This window comes from Hetaerina americana, unplaced genomic scaffold (assembly GCF_022747635.1).
Source record: "Hetaerina americana unplaced genomic scaffold, ioHetAmer1.1.p SCAF_92, whole genome shotgun sequence".
Taxonomy (NCBI): Eukaryota; Metazoa; Arthropoda; class Insecta; order Odonata; family Calopterygidae; genus Hetaerina; species Hetaerina americana.
Window position 1 is genome coordinate 506,790 of NW_027287561.1, and position 19,822 is coordinate 526,611.

At 42.2% G+C, this 19,822-nt stretch overlaps 1 protein-coding gene across 2 annotated transcripts in view; it reads left to right on the top strand.

The window, feature by feature from the left end:
* tfc (Brevican core protein triforce) overlaps positions 1–18,523 on the top strand; it is a 186,346-nt gene extending 167,823 nt beyond the window's left edge. For both annotated transcript variants that reach the window (XM_071598258.1, XM_071598257.1), the window contains exon 4: positions 16,386–18,523. In XM_071598258.1, coding sequence (XP_071454359.1) covers positions 16,386–16,630 — 245 coding nt within the window. In that variant the 3' untranslated portion in view covers positions 16,631–18,523. The remainder of the gene's footprint in view (positions 1–16,385) is intronic.
* Positions 18,524–19,822: the final 1,299 nt, after the last annotated feature.

Here is a 19,822-nt window from a genome sequence, read left to right on the forward strand (position 1 = left end):
GTCCTCTGCAGTCCGTCCTTGAGCCAAGTGGGGTGTAGGTGCATGCATATGAAGTCTATTGTATTTGTGAATTGTCCGTTCTGAATGCGTAGAATACTAACCGGTAATAATTGTCCGAATAGCATACATGCCTGCCCTCTTGTAATGTATTTTCTTGTCCTCTTTGTGTAGGCATAGCTGCTAACCATGTAATACTCGTAATATAGTATGCAGGCATGTTGCATGATTGGCGTTAGGTCGCCCCCTTTCCACGCAGTATTTATTGGATCGCGGGGTGCCAGGTGCACGAGGAAATAGAGGGAATACAGGTATAATAAATACCTGTATGTGTAGAATGGTTGGTGACCTACCACCTCCTGCCACACGTCCTTTCGATGGCTTGCGGGGTATGATGTAGATGAAGATGAAAAAGAACATACACTACAAAAATACGTCCCTCAAACAGTTAATCAGTTCAAAAGTAATTCAGTGTAGGCTGTCATTGACTATTTGATAAGCTATTCATAAAATCCCCGCCGCAAAACTACGACTACAGCGTTCAATCAGATACCATTACTTACCATCTGAATGTAAGTAATCACCACTTATTTGTAGGCATATCATTTAACTACAGTAACTTATAAGTAAACAGTTATTACAATAAAAACTATTTGAGAACTGAATCCGTACTGGAAAATCGATCCTAACGAAACCATTTAGAGAGAGCGTCGTTCGTCGACGTAGATTCAGGAGAGGACAAATACATTTAAGGGAGGCAAAACACATCCCCGATCTAGAGACGCCGTTGTGACGAAGTCAACAAACAATTCAACAGCAAACTGAGGGCTACTCCCAGCTGACGTCATCTCCTCGGTCGGAGGGTGTCCTCCGAAGCGTCGTCATGGCGATGGTCGTTTGAAAAGGGAGCAGTGTACTTTCAGCAGCCCCGCGAGGATAAGGCCCGATTCGACGGGGCATGGACCAGCGATGAGGAATTGCGGGGAGCGACTGAAGCGGTCAGGCTTGGAGAGCATCTTCATACTTTTCACGTGAAACAATGGGAGCCTCCCAATGAAGTAATTCTGCGTATCAGAGTGAAATGGAATCAGTGGAATAGCAGAAGCGTAATTTCGAGTGAAATAGATTTATTGAAATATTGCGTCGTAAAAGTATCAAAATGTCGCTAAAATTTGAATTTTCATGAAATTTATCCAAAGGATCGTTAATTTTTCATAACGCTACAGGAGACAAGTTAAACTATTGAACTAATAGAAGTAATCGTTACCAGCGAATAAGAGGTTCTACGCTACGATCGCAAAAAATATACACGAAGTCAGTATGAAAGGTTCTCGGAATCACCACTAGATGTCAGCGCTAGCGCAACGAGATTCACGCGTAGTAATAGGTAATACTTAATGATTGAATACGTTAAGCGTCAGTCTTTGGGAAGAGATCTGTGGTGGTACGGACGCCTCTCTGTCGTGTTTCCCATGTAGTGATTGGTGAAGATGGAAAAATTGAGATTGGAGCAGCAATGAAATACTTCATAAAGGAGGAAGGTGGGAAAGCAAAGGAAATTCATGCCAACTTTTAGGACGCTCTTGGGGTCTCTGCTCCTTCATATTCACCTGTTACAAGTGGACAAATGAGTTTAAGTTTGGTCGGGACAGCTTAAATGATGATGTAAAGGTCAGCCAAAATGTGCCACTGCCCCAGAATTTATTGCAAAAGTGCATTAAATGGTCTAGGAGGGTCGTCAACTGAAAGTGCAAGAAATCGCTTAAGTTTTAGCAATGTCATTTAAACGGGCATATCACATTTTAACCGTGAAATTGGATACGAGAAAATTATCTGCTCTTATGGGTGCCGCGACGCAGGATCACAAACGCATCTGAATGGAGATTTCCGCACAATATTTGACCCGTTTTAAGAGCAACCAACAAGATTTTCTGCGCTGGTTTATGACCACAGAGGAAACTTGGGTCCACAAGTATACCCAGAATCAAAACTCCCGGACCAAATACAGCAAAAGATACACGAAAAAAGGCCAGGTTTGGCAAGAAAGAAAGTCATCTTTCACCATGCCCGCACACAAGTGTCATTACCATGGCAAAAATACGTGAACTAAGATACGTATTGCTGCCACACCCACCTTATTCACCTTACTTGGCTCCATCAGATTTCCATCTCTACCCTGAGCTCAAAATGTTCCTCGGTGGAGACAGATTCTCTTCAAACAAAGAACTAACAGCCGAAGTAGATGGGTATTTTGCGGACCTGAAGGAATCTAATTTTCAAGATCGGATGAAGACATTGGAACATCGCTTGACCTAAACAAAATTCACTACGGTAAGTCGCCTATTCTATTGCCAGAACTTTTCCATTTACCCTCGAACTTTTTGCAAATGGCTTAGATATCACATAAAATTTAAATAAATGACCTCTTTTCGATGTTTCTAATGTGCCTGAAATATTTGCAGTTTCCCAGGCGTTTAAAAACCAGAGAAACACAAAATAAAACCAGTCAAAAATGTATAAGAGTGTGAGCATTCTCAACTTATATCTCTGCTCGGCAGGGAGTTAAGTTACGAATGCTCTCTGCTCGTATTCGCATAGATTTTGTCGCATAAACATAACACTTCTACCGAATGACGCAATCGAACGCTTGGCTTGGTTTGCCTTCAAGAAGAAATGCGAGTGATTCGCGTCCAATTCCATAGACTAAAAATACGGCGCAGTCGAGCGGTCAAACTGCTGTAAGCATTCATGAAGTTCCATCGAATCCTCTGAATCCGAACGAGTGGAAATAAAAATGAGTCGAGGGGCGCTTCTTGCAATGGAAATCGCAGATCACCGGCCATACATCCGCAGTTTCAAATTCTCTTGACGGTTTTATAGTAGTGGGGGGGGGGGGGGGGCGAGCGACAGCTGAGGTCCTTTCAATACATTTAGGGATGGATAGATGGATGGGAATGAAGCAAGGGTGGAGAGAAACCCGGCGTCGGCATTAGCCAACTCTAACGAAATGCACCAAGAGGTCCGCAGTTTAACGTCCCATCCGACGGACGGCATACTCACTCAAAGTGCTCTCCACAAAGCACATTCATATTAGGGATCGGGATACCACTAAACATATTCGATGCCGTCGGGATTTGAACCCGAATCCTCTCGGTGGGAAGCCAACACCTTAGCCACCGCGCCCTCACGACTCCCAACGGTTTCATTCTTTGGAGTAATTGCGCAAAAGGAATATTTAAAACGGAAATTATTGGCATCTGAAATAAATCAGCATGCGGAGAAAAATTGACACCAAGTCACGCCCTCGCATCAAATCTTCATTCCGGTTGGGTATCCCATAACATTCTCGAACAAGATAGGAATAATTGAAGACCAGCAACCAAAATGGTTGCGTAGGTCGAGACGGCATGCCATAAAACACCTACGGCGGAATCACTCGAGAAACGTCGTCGCGCCGTTCGAAGGGAACTGGGGGGGAAGGGGGACCTGGAAGAAGAGAAGGTGGGCGGAGGAGCAGTGCCGCCCTCGCTCGATGGCCATCGGCACACGCGCCGAAGGTCGTATGGGCTGAGGGGGAGCAGCGACCTCCGAGGGCAAGCCACAACAGGCAGGGCAGGGGTCTCCGCATTGCCTCGGCGGATCCCAAGGTCAGAACTGCTCCGAGGGCGACCTTGACGGACGAGGGCAAAGGAGGAGCGGGAGGGGCAGCCGAGGAAAGTGGGGGAGGTGTAAAGGGGTCTGGCCGGGGAACAACTCGGCGAGAAGGGAGCGAAGGAAAGGAAGGGGTCATGGACCGGCCCCCGACCCTCCTGCTTCCTAATATTCTCGAAACTTCTCACCAGCCACGGTGGGGCGAGAATCTCTGCGATTAATCCTAAAAGACCTCTACCCTATCCTCAAAAACCATCATTCCACCGCCAACCTTTTTCCCAAATGTCCCTCTGTTACTTTCAAACGCCCCGCTAACTTCTCAAATCAACCAATCCACTCCTTAAATCCCCACCCCGTCCCAAAACCACTCCCATGCCATGCAATAAACCTACATGCAAAACATGCCCTATTTTCAAAACCAAAATCCCATCCCTCTCCCACCCGCTTTTTAACTCTCTCCCACCGATTCCCTCCTCTACTTGCACATCGAGCAATGTAGTGTACCTTCTGAAGTGCCAACTTTGCCCTGCCTATTATATTGGGCAGTCCCTTAATATAAGAATCAATAACCACCGGGCTTCATGCAAGAATTATTCCCTTATTGATATGCTCCCTATCCCCAAACACGCCTCCGAACACAACACTCCCTTTGATAAATGCTATAGTGTATCCATCATAGCATTCCTCCTACCCTCTGATCCTCCACTGATACTCAAAACAATAGAGCAAGACTTCATCTGACTCTTGGATTCTTGGAGTTGCCCAGGTATTAGTTTTAGGCATTAATTACCCTGATCTGCACATATTTTCATCCTCCCTCCACCCACATCACGTTCCATATTTTCCCCACCCTTTTACCAATCCCATTTTTATACATTATTATTCACGTCCGTGAGATATATATATATATATATATATATATATATATATATATATATATATATATATACACATTCAAACACGAAATCCCGCCAAACGGCGAATAAATACTCATATATACAGAAACATATATAAGGAAAAGGGATAGGAACACGTATAAAGGACGAACACAATATATATATATATATATATATATATATATATATATATATATATATATATATATATATATATATATATATAAACCATAAACACAGTAATCAACCCGAAAGTCGGTTTAGTAGGTGATGGTAGAGTTCACCCAGTACTAAGCCCTATACGGCGTGTGAAATTCACACATCAGGGTAGGGGGGCCAGTTCCTTTCCCTGTGCCGGTTATGGTTTCCCAGGAAGACCTGGTACCCGAAAAATCACTTTAGCTTGGGTGGAGCTGCAGGTGCCCAGAGTGCTTTGCCTGGGAATCGAACCCGGGACCCTCCGGTAAGCAGTCCAACGCTCTACCCACTGGACTACCGTGACCCACGTATACTTTAGTTATGTTAGTTAAATCAGTAAAATGTCAATAATTGTAGTTGAAAATCGCAGTTTTCCTTTGTTTTCTCAATTTTAGATTTTATCACTCTTATCTAAATTCTTTCTGCAAGGCGGAAGAGTTCCAATAAGGACCATAAAAAATAAATATCTGAAATGATGTATCGGTAATGTTCTAAAGGTGCTCCTATGAACTCTAGAATGAATCACCCATCCTAAAGAGTGGGATTAGGTCCTAATGTATTCATATAATCATTTTAGAAGTACTTGGTGCAAAGAGATGTTTCATCGAATCTTGACGAGGCGTGAGAAGCAGATTATGGGACCAGAGGAATAAACTCACCGCATTATTTCATTACACAATTCAGATCACTCTAACAAATGCCAAGGTGTCGGCTTGGGACTGTTGAAGGCTTCACTCACGCAATGTTTTACGGATGGATTTGGAACCCATACAGCGTGTGCGTCTTCGGGATTATATCAAAAGTAACACAATGAGGAACAAAGAGAAACTATTATTCAAGCAAAGAAGAACAAAGGGCCGACGATATCCGTTACTCAGCCAAGAACTTCGGACTCACTCAATGAAGAACTCAGTCAACGACCGCAATGCTGAGTCGAAAGGAAACTAGCATTTTCCCTGGCAATAATCTGAGTTTAAATCAAATTTATGAATGACACACACACACATCAGTTGACCGAATTATATCTCTTCCGGGATGCCCTCCGTTATAGTCCTAAAATTTAATGCGTCTTTTCTTGGAGCGTGAAATGTTGTCGAATCCATGGAAATCCGTCAAGTTCCTCTTTTTCTGAGCATCACTATTCCCTTGCATGTTGCATGAGTCAAAGAGAAGATCGTTCGCTTTCGGCCGGCAGGGAAGGACGTCCGGGGGGGGGGCAGTGTTCGATCGAAGGAAACGCTCACCCCGCGAACGCCTTAATTGTCCTCGCGACCTCCCCTCTCAGATACCCGAGCCCAAGAGGCTGAGCACTTTCGCTCTTCGTCTTGCGAGCACGGGTCGGTTGCGAAGGCGGAGTAGGGAGGTCGCTCCCCCTCGAGAGTGGTCCAGCACTCGTCCAAGCCCGCAAAGAGCTTGCGATGGGGAAGCCGAGCCCTTCCCGGAACACTTGAAAGGTTGACCCACCCCGTCGAGGGGAGGGGAGCCAGCCCTACGAGTCGATCGCCCTCTCATACGTATTTCGCACCGAGCAGAGATGGTGAGTGGGTGGTTGTGCCTCGGTCGCTTCCGTCGGGAGTCACGCAACGTCTTTCCCAAGGGGTTGGTTTGTTCGGCATTTCAGAATTGCTCATCATTCCCACCTCCTGGTATCCATTTTCACATTCGCATTTCTCAATCACTGAACTCGTTTCATGAAATCCTTTTTGGAATATATTTTTGGAGCCCGAATATGTAAATAATTTTCATGCTTCTTAAGGGTTTTCAAATAAATTACCGACCGCCTGCTGCAGAAGATTACTGGCAAGATAAAATGGCCAAGGGTGATGAGTCACGGAAGCGATTTCGGGCACGTAGATACATCATCGGCTCTTTTCAGCGATTGATTCATTGGTTCACCGCGGGGAAGAAGAGGGCGCTAGATTGCTGATTCATGTCGAAAAAACCGGATCATTTCTTCAAAATTGCATTTTGTAACCTATCGAGTGTTTCGAGTTGAAGAAAAATAACTTAGCCTTTTTGATTGTTGTTGCTGAATAAAATATATTCTTGAATGTGAAATTTATTTGCACTCAGACGGGCGATGACATTTGATAGCACATCTATTCTTCGAAATGAACATTAAATTCATCAAACAATGCCATATCCAAGACTCATGTGGGACAAAATGTTAAATATGCGAATTGCAGCTATCTCGGCCCATGGTGTCTGTAGGGTTATAGAATAACTATGTAATATGGTACAACATATCACAAAAACTAAACACAGCAACTAAAAACGAACAAGCACATCCAATTGAATAAATGACTTCCCGGCCCCGGTGGGGTGGGCTAAACCCCTCGCCTGTCGATCCGGAGTATGTGGGTTCGATTCCAAGTCTACGTGCACTTTCCTCCACCTATTACATGGGTGTTTCTGACTGTCTTTGTTCTTATATTCATGTTCATACGTCCGGATTAGAGCCTAAAAAGGCTTTTTTCGGTTTAGCGTTAAATTACTAAGCAATTAAATACATCCCGGGGCTGCGTAGTCTCAGTCCTCGACGGATTGAAACGGAATTTTCTCCACGCGTTTAAGGGAAACCTCGCAATCTCTATGCAATAATAGTGGGCGGAGAGTCCTTAGGGGCATCTCATCAAGTCTCGAATCTCGGGAAATGAAGGAGAGATGGGATGATCGTGGGCCAAGGAAGGAGTCGCTCGCCCTGGGTCGGCCTCCCATCGCCTCGGGCGATGCGTGGGCGGACGACGAACGGGGGCGCTCGAAGGCGAGGACGCTGCTTTTGAAGGGCTCGCAAAAGGCGCGCGGGCATCACGACCACCTTTTGGTGCTCCACTTTCCAAAATTCCAACGCCTTTACACCCTCACGGAGTCCCCGTCGAATCACTCACTCGCCGCCTCTCCGCCATTGGTGGTTTAAGTGGGTCAACGTATTATTGATTCCATGGAAGCGGATTAATGAATTCAATCTTTCGATGCCCATCTCTCATAAATTGGGAAGAATTTACGCACGAGTTTGTTTGGCATCCGATGTAATGACAGGAGAAGGCGCAGGGCGGAGGGATACTTAGGTGCGTGCTTTTCTTTAATTCTTTTTTTTCCTTTATCTACGTCCATCTGCAAATTTAACAGCCATCCTGTGCTGGTTTACGTGGCGTAATAATCTGACACAGATATCGAGAAATTTAGGTCAAATCTTCCGTTTCATGAAGTGGGAAAAAACCACCGTGTATGAAAATAACAACACAAGAAGGTGAATTTTTGGAATGGATGGAACATTTGTGAAATCGTAGGAGATTTTGAAAATCTATATCGTTAATATGAAACTTAATTGAAGCGAATGGTTCACGTAATTTAACCCTCGTAAGACGAAGAAGGAGCTATTTGAACTCATGAACGATTCCAAAGAAACTGCGGGAGATGCCGCAACAGTTACTTTTAACGGAGTCCTCCGCTAATATGCATTTCAATACAACAAGGCGAATGATTTTTACACTCTGATATTGTTGCATTCTCATGAATGATGGTAATGTAGTGGTATGATGGTGAAATGTGTTTCTTTACTAGTCTCGTATTTGATTAATATTTACTAAGGAATCAGTAACAAAGGTCAACAATCAAACCGTCATCAATTGGTCTCTAAGGAGAGCACCTGTAGTCGTACTTCGACCTCTTAAATCACCAAAACCTGTCTTTAGAATGCCAGCTTTGGATAATCTATCTTTTTTGTACTTATTTTCAAGGTACGCTTAATAATTTTATAAATTGAGAGAAAATGTGTGAGTGTGCGTATTTCATTCTAAATACTATAATAGTGTCGCAATTTATTGGCTTTCCATTATACAAGTTATGTCGATGCAACATAAAACGATGGCCTCAGAAATAGCTCCTTATTTGGAAATAATATTTAATAAATCTGTGAATGATCGCCTGCACCCAAATCCTGGAAAGTAGCCAATGTCACTCCCATATTTAAAAAGGGCGACGGAGAAGATCCGAGTGGTCACCGATCCATCTCTCTCTCCCACATCCATCTCATGCAAAATCTTAGAATGCACAATTGTAAGTTCAATCACAAAATATCTTGATTCTGAGAGTTTACTTACTAAAAACTAACCCGGTTTCCGAAAAAGCAGACCTCGCTAGACCTTTGATGAATTTTTGGAGGAAGAGTATTTCACCCGAAAACACTTACGCCAAATAGGGAAACAACGGAACAAACGCAGAATCGGTAAAATACTGGAAAGAATGAGGGATTTTTAATCTTATAAAAAACATTTATGTACATTTATCATTGGTAAATTGACATGTTGATTAAAGGATTAGAATAAAAGATACATGTTATTAGAATAAAAATAATTGGTCATATTCCCCTCTTCCTTTTTAATATACGTCAATTGATTTCGGTGGCCGTTCGTTGTTATCAAGAAGTGTACAACTCCACAGGAGTCGTGTATTTCGCATGCTTACCCAGAATTGAAGACGGGGTGGGGAGAATAAGTCTCGGTGGGGGAGGAGAGAGGGGGGAGGGCGGGAAGATGAGGGGAGGAGGGTGGGAAGGTGAGGGGAGGGTTGATGACGCCTTTACGGTCGTGAAGAAGTGGTTGGTGGGGACCAGGGATTGAGAAACGGAGTCGCTGGTGCAACCTCATTTGATAATAATTGCGTGCCATACTATCTGGAGATAGAGGTTGTGATTCGTATTTACAGAAGTGTGGAAAATTAAAAATAAAATATTTATTTTATTATTAATTATTAGTGTCCTCAATTTCAGACTGGAGTCAACGCTGGATACGAAAGCGCGCTGGCCGAGTATATAATGTCAGTTTTAATATTGAATGCAATTTACCACAGAGTAAATCGGAAAAATTATAGTAACGTCATAAAATTGTCATAACTAACTTCGAAACCAAAGTTTAATACCGCAATACTATTAACTATTATTATTGTTATTCGTTGCATCTCCAAAGCTCGTGAACAATATAATGCATTGATGAAGGATGCAAAAACTTTTAACATGCGTGAAATAATGACAATATAATGAAATAATGGCCATCTCGTCAGCGATGACATACTCAGCACATTTGAGCCGAAGGATGTCAGTCATGCATCGGAACACTCATCAGGCTAACTTTTCGGAGACGGTGATAAATCATGAAATTTCCTTTTTCCCACCCAATTCTACGTAACACACACGGGGAATATGTGGACAAGTTAACAAATAATTCGGATTTATTAGAAAAAAGCTGGGTAAATGTGATGAAAAGGTCAAAGAGAAATGTTATCTTTTGCTGGTTAGGCCTTTATTTAGAATCTACTGCAAGTATATGGGATCCTCACGAATGTGTTGTGATGTTGCATTGATTGCCAAATTGGATCGCGTGCAGCGTAGAGGAGCTATATTTGTAAAACCTTGTTATGATAAACTTAAAAGCGTATTTAAAACATTAGAGCAGCTTGGCTGGGAATCACTCAAGGTTAAATTACAGATTAAATCTCTTGCATAAATTGCAAAAACTTATCTTAAACAGTGATGCTGAAAATGTGTTATTACCGCCATCGTACTACGGAAGGAGAGACTATATTAATACAATTAGAGAGGGTAACTGTAAAACAGATAGAGAATTAAGATGTCATTTTTTCTACCAACGATAAGTTGCTTCTGGCAAGCTAAATTTCTCTGATCACATCAAAGCAGTTAAATGCAAAGCCATGTCTCTTCTAGGTCTACTTTACCGCTACACAGAAATAAAAGATGTACAATCTCTAACCGCATATTTCTCAACCATTATCTTACCATTAATTACCTACTACTCCCCTATATGGTCCATGTCTGCCCTATCTAACCTTAATACCCTTAACTCGATAACAAATTTTTTCAGTAAAATTGTCGAGTACAGAGTGCCCCATCTTCGGGACTCGCCCACTGAATCACTCCTTTCCTCGCTCTCGATTTGTAATCTCTCCACTCTACGTCTAAAATCCGATTTAAAACTCATGCATAACACCCTTAACTCCATTAACGACTGTCCTGAACTAATTTCCCTTATCAGTTTCAGAGTTCCCCCCCCGAGTTACCCGCGACCACTCTTTATTCCACCAACCCGTTCCCAGATTGTCCCGCACCAAACGTTCCCTTTTCTTCCGTCTCCCCGCTTTACTGAATTCCCTTCCCGAAAGCATTGACCCCCTCTCACTCCCAGCCAACACATTCATAAACCTTTCTCTGACACATCTCTCTCGAAAGAACTAGCACAATCTCTCCTTTCACTCCCACATCCCGGTTCTGTTCCTTTCTTTCACTGTTTTTTGTTATTTCTATGAACATTTATCTCTAATAACTGCTAATTATAGTCTTGTTGATGTTTGTATTTTTGTGTCCTTACATGTTGCTGTTATACGTGTCACTATAAATTGGCAATCCTGCTGTATGTGCACAATTTTCACTAAATAAATAAATAAATAAGGGATCTGAATAACATTGTGCAACCGCGGTAGGGGTAAAAATATTGGGGTCAAAAGGGCTTGGTGTGTATTCACTCCCTGTCACACACCCTAGCGGTGGCTTGCAGGGCACTAAAATATCTAGTAAAAAATAATTTGATGGGAATGGCAGCACCCCCTCAGCCTTTCCTCCCCCCAAGCCGCGACACCCCTTCTCAACCAAAATGCAAAATCAAATGTCCCTTGTCCCCCAGGGGCAGTTTCTCGGCCCTTATCCCCCATTGGCAGTGGCGTTTTCACGCTCGGGTGAGTCCTCGGGGCCCCATTTCACGCCCCTCTCCTTCACTCCGAAAGGTCGAAGCGCGCCCACTGGCGCCAATGTGAAAAGACCCCTCGAGGAGGGGTGTGTGACCGAAAACATGGGCATGAGAAGGAAGGGTGAGTGCGAAGACGGTGCCTCGACTGCTCTCAGACGGACAAAAGCAGACTCACACGCAGATCTGCCAAGAGCTTCTCGGCCATTTGAAGAAGGATCCAGTTTTTTTAGATTATACCCCACCAGACTTCTTCCTCTTTCCCAGCCTCATATCCGTGCTGAGAGGACGTCAACACGGCTCGGTGGAAGCGTTACAACAGGCCGTGACGAGGGAGCTTAGCTCCACTTCGAGCGGCGCCTTCCAGAAGGCATGAGGTGTAGGTTAACCAACCCGAAGGCAGCGGTTAACGGGTGCACAAGTGTGGAACTTCGAAGACTTTTATTAATTCTGGCCATACATTTTTCTCTATCCACTCAGCCCTAATACTTTTGGGGTAGACCTTGCATTACAAAAATTCTAACTCTCCTCTGCCTTCTCGAAACGGGCGACTAATGTGTTTTCTCGTATATACTACCGAATAGTTAAAATAGTTAATATTTCAATCTATTAGTCTGTGTAGGTAACAACTACCACGGTCAGGCAACATTTAGTCTACCAATCAGACAATGTGTTGAATGCTTCAATATTTTAACGCCACCCTAAAGCAAGTGTTACGATTCCTTAACGAAAAGGTTGATTCCCTTGCTAATAGAGGGCATTTGAGCTAGATGGAGTTAGCTTAAATACAGTAGAAGTTACTTCAGGTGTCCCCTGGGAAGTGTTATCGGTCCTCTTTTATTTTTGCTTGACGTTAACGGCATTAACTGCGAAGTCACTGGCAAGATACGCTTATCTGTCGACGATGAAGTGGTTTACTGTGATATCCGTGATACTGAGGACACAGCAGCTTTTATCAGATGGCCTTAATCCTATTCAACGCTGGTGTGCTATTGGCAATTCGATTTAAACTTAATGGAGCGTGCAAAAAAAGACTAGCAAAAAATTATGATCCATTAGAAGAGTACTGGGTAAATGTGAAGAAAAGGTCAAAGAGAAATGTTATATTTCGCTGGTTAGGCCTCATTTTCAATATTCTGTTAGTATATGGGATCCTCATGAATTTGGATCAATTGGATCACGAGCAGCGTAGAGGAGCTCGCTTTTCAAAACTTTGTTATGATTTACTTAGTAGCGTATGCAAAATATTTGAGGAGCTAGGCTGGGTATCACTCATAGAGCGAAGGTAAAATTACAGATTAAATCTCTTTCGTGTATTGGAAGGATGTATCTTTAGCAGGGGTTTAAAATGTATTATTACCGCCATCGCACCATGGTAGCAGGGATAATGTCAATAAAATTAGAGAGATTAAGTGTGGAACAGATAGATTTTAGATGCCATTTTTTCCACGAACGATAAGGGATGAGAATAACATTGCCCACCCACGGTAGGGGTAAATATATTGGGGTCAAAATTAGCCTGGCGTGCTTTCACCCCCTGCCACACACACTAGCGGCGGTGGCTTACAAGGTACTAAAATATCTGTTTCTATCCGCTGAAGAGGAGCGCTGCAGCGTGGGTTCCATTTTAAGGGGCTCGTGGCTCAAAGTATCTTCGAGTGAAAACGTTTTCTGGATTCATAATTCCCATATCCTCGCTGCATACATATTAAGCCTCAGTGGCTTAACTGGCTAAAGCACTTGGGAGGTCATCGAAGGATCGAGGTTCTAATCCCGGTCAGGGTGAATCATTTTTCTGCGGGCAAAAATAAAAAAAAATGGGATTTATCAAGCGCATTGTGGGTAGGAGTGACTGCAAGATCAAGGAACTCGCTACCACGTTCTTTGTAAGGCCTCTTTTAGAATATACAGGCAGTGTACGGGATACGAGTGAAAAAGGCGTCATACGGGAAATTGAGCGGGTTCAACGCCGGGCAGCCCGTTTCGCTAAGAACTCTTACGATAAAACGAAAAGCGTCACTGAAATACTTATGGAGTTGGGGTGGGAATCATTAGAAGGAAGACGATTCAATGCTAAATTGAAATTACTAAATAAATTCAGATCCGGATGTTTCAGCACCGAGGTCTCGCAAATTATTCGTACTTCTGCATACATTGGTCGCTTGCATGCATATAAAATTCGAGAAATAGATGCCAGAACTAGTAGACTCAAGGACTCCTCCTTCCCACGGACAATACGGGATAACAACTGAAGGTTTATAGAGAGCGAAAATTCCACTTGCCGCCCTCATCGTCTGGGAATTAATTAGTTCTACTCAATTGCATACTCAATAACTAACCTCATGCGTTTTGTTGTCGAAACCCTTTCTTTTCGCATGGCCGCATTAGAATGCCATTAAATAATGTAGTTCTAGTCATGTTCTACAGTATTGATTGCTCTGCTTTGTCTGTTTTTAAAATCCCCCTTCCATCCCTCGTCTCTCTCTCCCGCTACCTCCAGCGTTCGGTCACATTTCCTACCCGTGCCCTCCGGGGAGTAGACCAGGAGGTTGGAGTAGAGTGTAAGTTGAATGGGTGTTTGCATGAATGTATACGCCACTGTGGAAGTTTGCATGGATGTGTTGCTTTTGCATGTGGTTGTGTTCTATTTAACGGGTGGTGACCTAACACCCCCCGCCACACGCCCTTGAGACGGCTTGCGAGGTATTATGTAGATGAGATGAGATAGACATCACGGCAAAAATTACGGAAGCAGTGTTAACCTATGAGTGGCAGCAGTTGTAATTGACCCTAAGCGGGATGTGTGAACCAGGAAAGTTTAATTGTGCCCTCGATAACGAGCGAATGAGTCATGATTCTAAAAGTTGAAATTTCAGGAAATTCTAAATTCCCTTTAAGACAAAGTTATTTCAAGTAAAACACGAATAATGGCGTCATTAAAAAAAATTCCCTGCACGTGTGCAGGGAATTTTTTTTTAATTTAGGGAATTTTAATTTAGGGAATTCCCTGCAATTTCTAAGCAAGAACTCTCCATCAAACATTTAGCATCTTCAATTGCTCTCCGACATTTGAGAGGGGAACGAAATGTGAGATCCAAATTACTGGACCTGACCCATGAATTCTAGTTGCGCATTCCTCAACTTTCACAAAAATTGATCCGATGGCCATTTTAATGGTCTTAGGTAGTTATAACGCTGAACTGTGGCTTCATATGGCACACAATAGGAACTATTACGCATATTAGACTAATCGTGATACGAGAACACGGTACTTTTGCAGGTCTAATTGAATTTTTTTATGCTACGCGTATTTGCATCCCTGTAAATAGTACTTCGACATGCATCAAAACCTATACACTCCCTAAAGATGTGTTGTTGTATTTTTCCTTTATAATCATAAATTACTACTTGTGATTTTTCATCTTCATCGGGGATCTATAAACCTTACATAGCGGCTAGAAAATGAATCACTGACAAAAATAACAATCTACCATTTCCCTTGACTAACAACAGAGAATGAAAGTAATTGTTTTTATAGTTTAAGCAATTAATTAAACTCCTCACTTCGGGTGCGTGAATTCCTCTCGGGTCCTCCACCGGGTAATATCGTCCATCTCGGCCGACGTTTCGATGTCCGACTCGGTCATCGTCTTCAGGGCTTCTGAATGCCTTTTGCCACTTTTTCCCCCGTATATATATAAATGATTTTTCGCCCAATCAGGTGTCATTTGATCCAACGGATACTGGTATCGACTCACTAAGGAAGCCATCGAGGTCCGCCTTCGAAAACATAATGTTAACAGGGACTCGGGCTTTTACCTGAGCAACACCTGGAAACCCATCCATAGAGCAATGGGGGAAACCAGAAACGACGGGCGGCCAATGGGAAGGCGCCCTGATACGCACCATTCCACGGACCAATCAAATGACACCTGATTGGGCGGAAAATCATATATATACGAGGGAAAAAGTGACAAACGGCGCTCCCGCAGAAAAGAAACCAAAAGGTTTTCCGCAAACGCTACCATCTTGGTAGCCTTTCCTTATTTAATTTTTCCACCCCGAAGAGGAGTATATCCTAAAACGGGGTTTCCGTATTGTTGTGTTATGTTTCCACTATATATTTTATATATTCGTCCTTGTTCGCTGTTCTTTACGGAAATAAAAACCTTTAAAACTGAAAACTGAAACTGAACTGGCAAACGGCTTATTTCCACATTCGCTACCCTCTTTGTAGCCTTTCCTGTATGTTAATTTCCACCCCGAAGAGGATTTAATCCTAAAACGGGGTTTCCGTATTGTTATTGTTATCTTTGTCAAAGTTTATATATTCTTGTATTTACTGTCACTTTATGGAAATAAAAACCTATAAAACTGAAACTGAAAACTGACAAACAGCATTCAGAAACCCTGGAGACGATGACCGAGTCGGACATCGAAACGTCGGCCGAGATGGACGATATAGCCCGGTGGAGGACCCGAGAGGAATTTACGCAGCTGATACGCCAGGAAAACACCAAATCTTTTACTTCTCACTTCAGGTTTATTTGTCACGATATCATTGGAATGGCCTAAATTACCATTCTGGAATATTTGAAAAATATGAGGATCAATTGGTCAACTGTTAAAACTGAAGTTCTTAACTTCAACCTGCTCAACTGTGGTTGGTCAAAAGTAATAGAGTCACATTTCTATGAATTAATGCAACGAATAGTGGAAAGAATCAGTCAATTTTATTTCATTTGCAGTAAAAAAACCAATACCAAGTTTTTTAAATATGCAGCATTTTTCGCGGTTCTCATGGCGTTCGGGGTCGCGAACGCCATGAGAACCACGTTTAGAACGAGAGCACGAACTGATTTCTTACTTTTCGTTCCTCGTTCCCCAGGGCTAGGACTGGAGCACTTCTGGACATCCGGGACGGACCAGGGTGAGGAAGGAGTGTTCTTCTGGCTATCCAACGGCCGCCCCGTCACCTACACCAATTGGAACGCCGGGGAGCCGAACAACTTCCGCTACGAGAACGGAGAGGAGGAGCACTGCCTGGAGCTGTGGAATAGAGACGGGAAGGGACTCAAGTGGAATGACACCCCATGCTCGTTCGAAACGTTCTTCGTGTGCGAGGTCCAGTGAGGGCGGGGGCGAGGGACGAAACGAGGCCTGGGGCAGCGATGGCTCCCCGGTCGGGGGCGGCAGAGTGAATGAATGGGTCGTGGGCCTCGAGTGGCCAATTCCAATGCTGGCCGTTGACGAAGGTGCAGCGTGGTTCGTCATTTCACTCCAAACAAGGAGTAAACGCGAGGGGGCGTCGGACTGATGGTTCGCGTTGTGTGGTGGTTCATCAGAAATCATTTCCGTCTTCAAAAGGGATGATCGCCAGGATTTTTGTTGTTTATCAGTCGAGTAATATTTCTGACTTGAAACAAATCACGAGAAGCGATGACGTGAAAGCAAAGGGAATAACGCTGAAATGTGACTGCGCGCACGACACCTTGGCCGATTTCGTCGGTTGGAGTTTTGCCGCAGGACACCGAGGAAGGTCACATTGGAATTTATGTTTCTAATGGAGCGTCAAAATATTTTTTAATTGCTCAAAAATTCTTAGGCATAACTGCTTCAAAGAAATTCAACCTATTTTGTTTTAATTAATTTTGGAAAGAGTATAATCAGAGAGAAACTTATTTTTATTCCGGGAATCCTCAGGGAAAATATTCGGAGCCAGAATGTAAAATGAAATCAAGAGCATGCGACAAAATGACGACATTTTAAGTACGCAAAATAAAAATATTGCTTATTTTCGCGTAATCAGTTTAAATTCCAGATTTTCTTAGCTCGCCAGGCATGAGCCGTTTGAATTGAATCTCAGAGTTTGTACAGTGCACATAAATATTATTTTTGGCTACGCGTGAAAACTGTACAAAGTTTGAAGTTTGGATGATAATGTAGAACTCAAAAGAAAAAAATATTTTGAAGAGGCTTTCACAAATATTTGATTTGCGGCTTAAAACCTCATTTGTGCTCCGAGGTGAAAGTTCTTCAAGATTCGAGATTGTTTGACGGACTAGAATGTCTGCACCATACCCTCTTTCATCGGTTCTTTGTAATAAATGGATCATTAAGAGGTACCTGCCACAAGACACCGATGCGCCTTCGTTGAACTGGCGTGAAGAGCACAATACGTGGGACGGACGACGCCATCCGGAACAAATCCATTAAAGAGTACGAAGAGGTAGCACGAATAAAGGCAACGCATTCAGCGCTAAATTGTTCCGCGCACGCCAAATGGATACCTTTTCCCCCACGTACGTTCCCGATTTTCAAAGATGTCTTTTAAACCCATCACCGAGGTGAAATCACTCTTAGACTTTCATACCCTTGAATACAAGCGTCTGAATTTTTTTAAAAGAAAAAAATTCACGAACTTCAAACATCACGTTAAGGCGAATCGTGCACAATAAGCATATATATATATACATTGTCAACCACTGAGGTGGTTGATGTCCGGGTCGGAAGCATTACACTTCTCTATCCTTTCGTTCGGATTAAGGCTGGGAGACAATAAGAGGGTTTCTCATACGGAACATCCTGAAAAACGGTGGTTTCATCCTTTTTTACCTCATTTGTTTAACGATCGCATAAAACTTTAACCAAAATCTTCATGTGTGGGTTCCTGCATGTGAAAATAGTTCGTAGAATTCATTCGCATGTTTAAGCATATAAAATGTAGGTATATATATATATATATATATATAGGCACATATATGTATATATATGCATGTATTGTATATTGTGTCGTATTAGTGTTTCAGACACTTCTTGTTTTCAGAGGGATGTCGAAAGAAGTCCAAAAGTAAAATGGAATTTTTCAGCCCAGTTCGATGCATTTTGCCATTCACGACGTGAAAATGTGAAAATGACTTTTTTATGGCCTGCTTGTATTTATAAGCACTAACTCTTAGAAATATCATTTATAAAATGTAAAAGAGAATCTACAATGTAAAACATTTATATTTCTTTAATAAAAATTGTGTTATGATTATGTCGTTCGAATTATTTGAACTGTCATAGAGTCGTGACTTCTTGGTGCTAAAAAGTCATCACTTGAAACGACAATTTTATTGGGAACTCCGAGATTCCACCAGCTCGCGCTGAGTATTTATTCAAACCTTATGAGCCGCACTACTAAGTAAATCAAATACCGAAAGGTTAAAACAAAATTGATTCTAATCACCAACATTGAATATCTCACGCACAACTCTACTCACGCCACAGATACATGAATAAAAATTGATAAAATCTGGGACATTGGAAACCAAAGAAACCGCCCATTTTCATTAATGTATTTATGCATAAATTTATCAACCTATATTTTTCCTGAATTAACCGCTCTATAACTAGGGCATGCTTTCGTAAGGAAATCACGTCGTCATCACCTTGACGGTTAACAGTCGAGTTCAATTTCTGCCGCTGAATCAATTTATATCCACAGCATCGCAAATTTCAACTCAATGATTCACCACATGATTTGATGAATGGCTAAATGAATAAAAAAATTAATTGAAAATAGACCATGGAGATTTTCAAACCTACTTTGTAGGTTCATGCATCACACTCACATTTATCATGTTTGATTTTAATTTTTTACCAATTGACTGAAGGGTTATGAAAGAAATTACCTTCTGCACGACTTAAACATAAATACTCATGGTAAGTAGTCAAATACGACAAAGCAGGAAATTCTTGATAATAAGAAATCCTCTAAATTGATCCTGTTCTCCAATATAAAAGTACAAAACTCATTCGGTGACGCATGGTAAACTCGTCAGCCATATCAAATGTTTGTTTGTGAAGCTATAATTTCTATTTCTCTTTTAAGTTTAAATTTTCTCAGCAAATAGCAATACTGGCCATTATATAATACTGATGTCTGTTACTGATTAAGCAAATAATATAGCAGCGGATAATATAATTGCTTAATATATTTCTTTCTGGTTAGGGTATGCAGGAGAATGGAATATCAGGTAATTTTTTGTTATATATTGCGGTAGTAAAGGACAAAACCTCATTTCCTCAGCTTTAATTTCTTCTCCACAGTAATCGGAATCTTCCAAGAATGCGGAGGATGGCATCACTGCGCAGGTAAGACATCTATCGAAGGAAAAAACGAGTCATATCAGCTGCAATGGCGGGCATGCAAAGTATATTGATGCAGCACAACATAACCCATATAAATATTTATAAACGACTGCAGTGCCCTTTAAATTTTGCACTTGCAATTTTAATAAATTTTCTTTTTTTAATAAGGCTCGTGTGAGACGTTCGCTT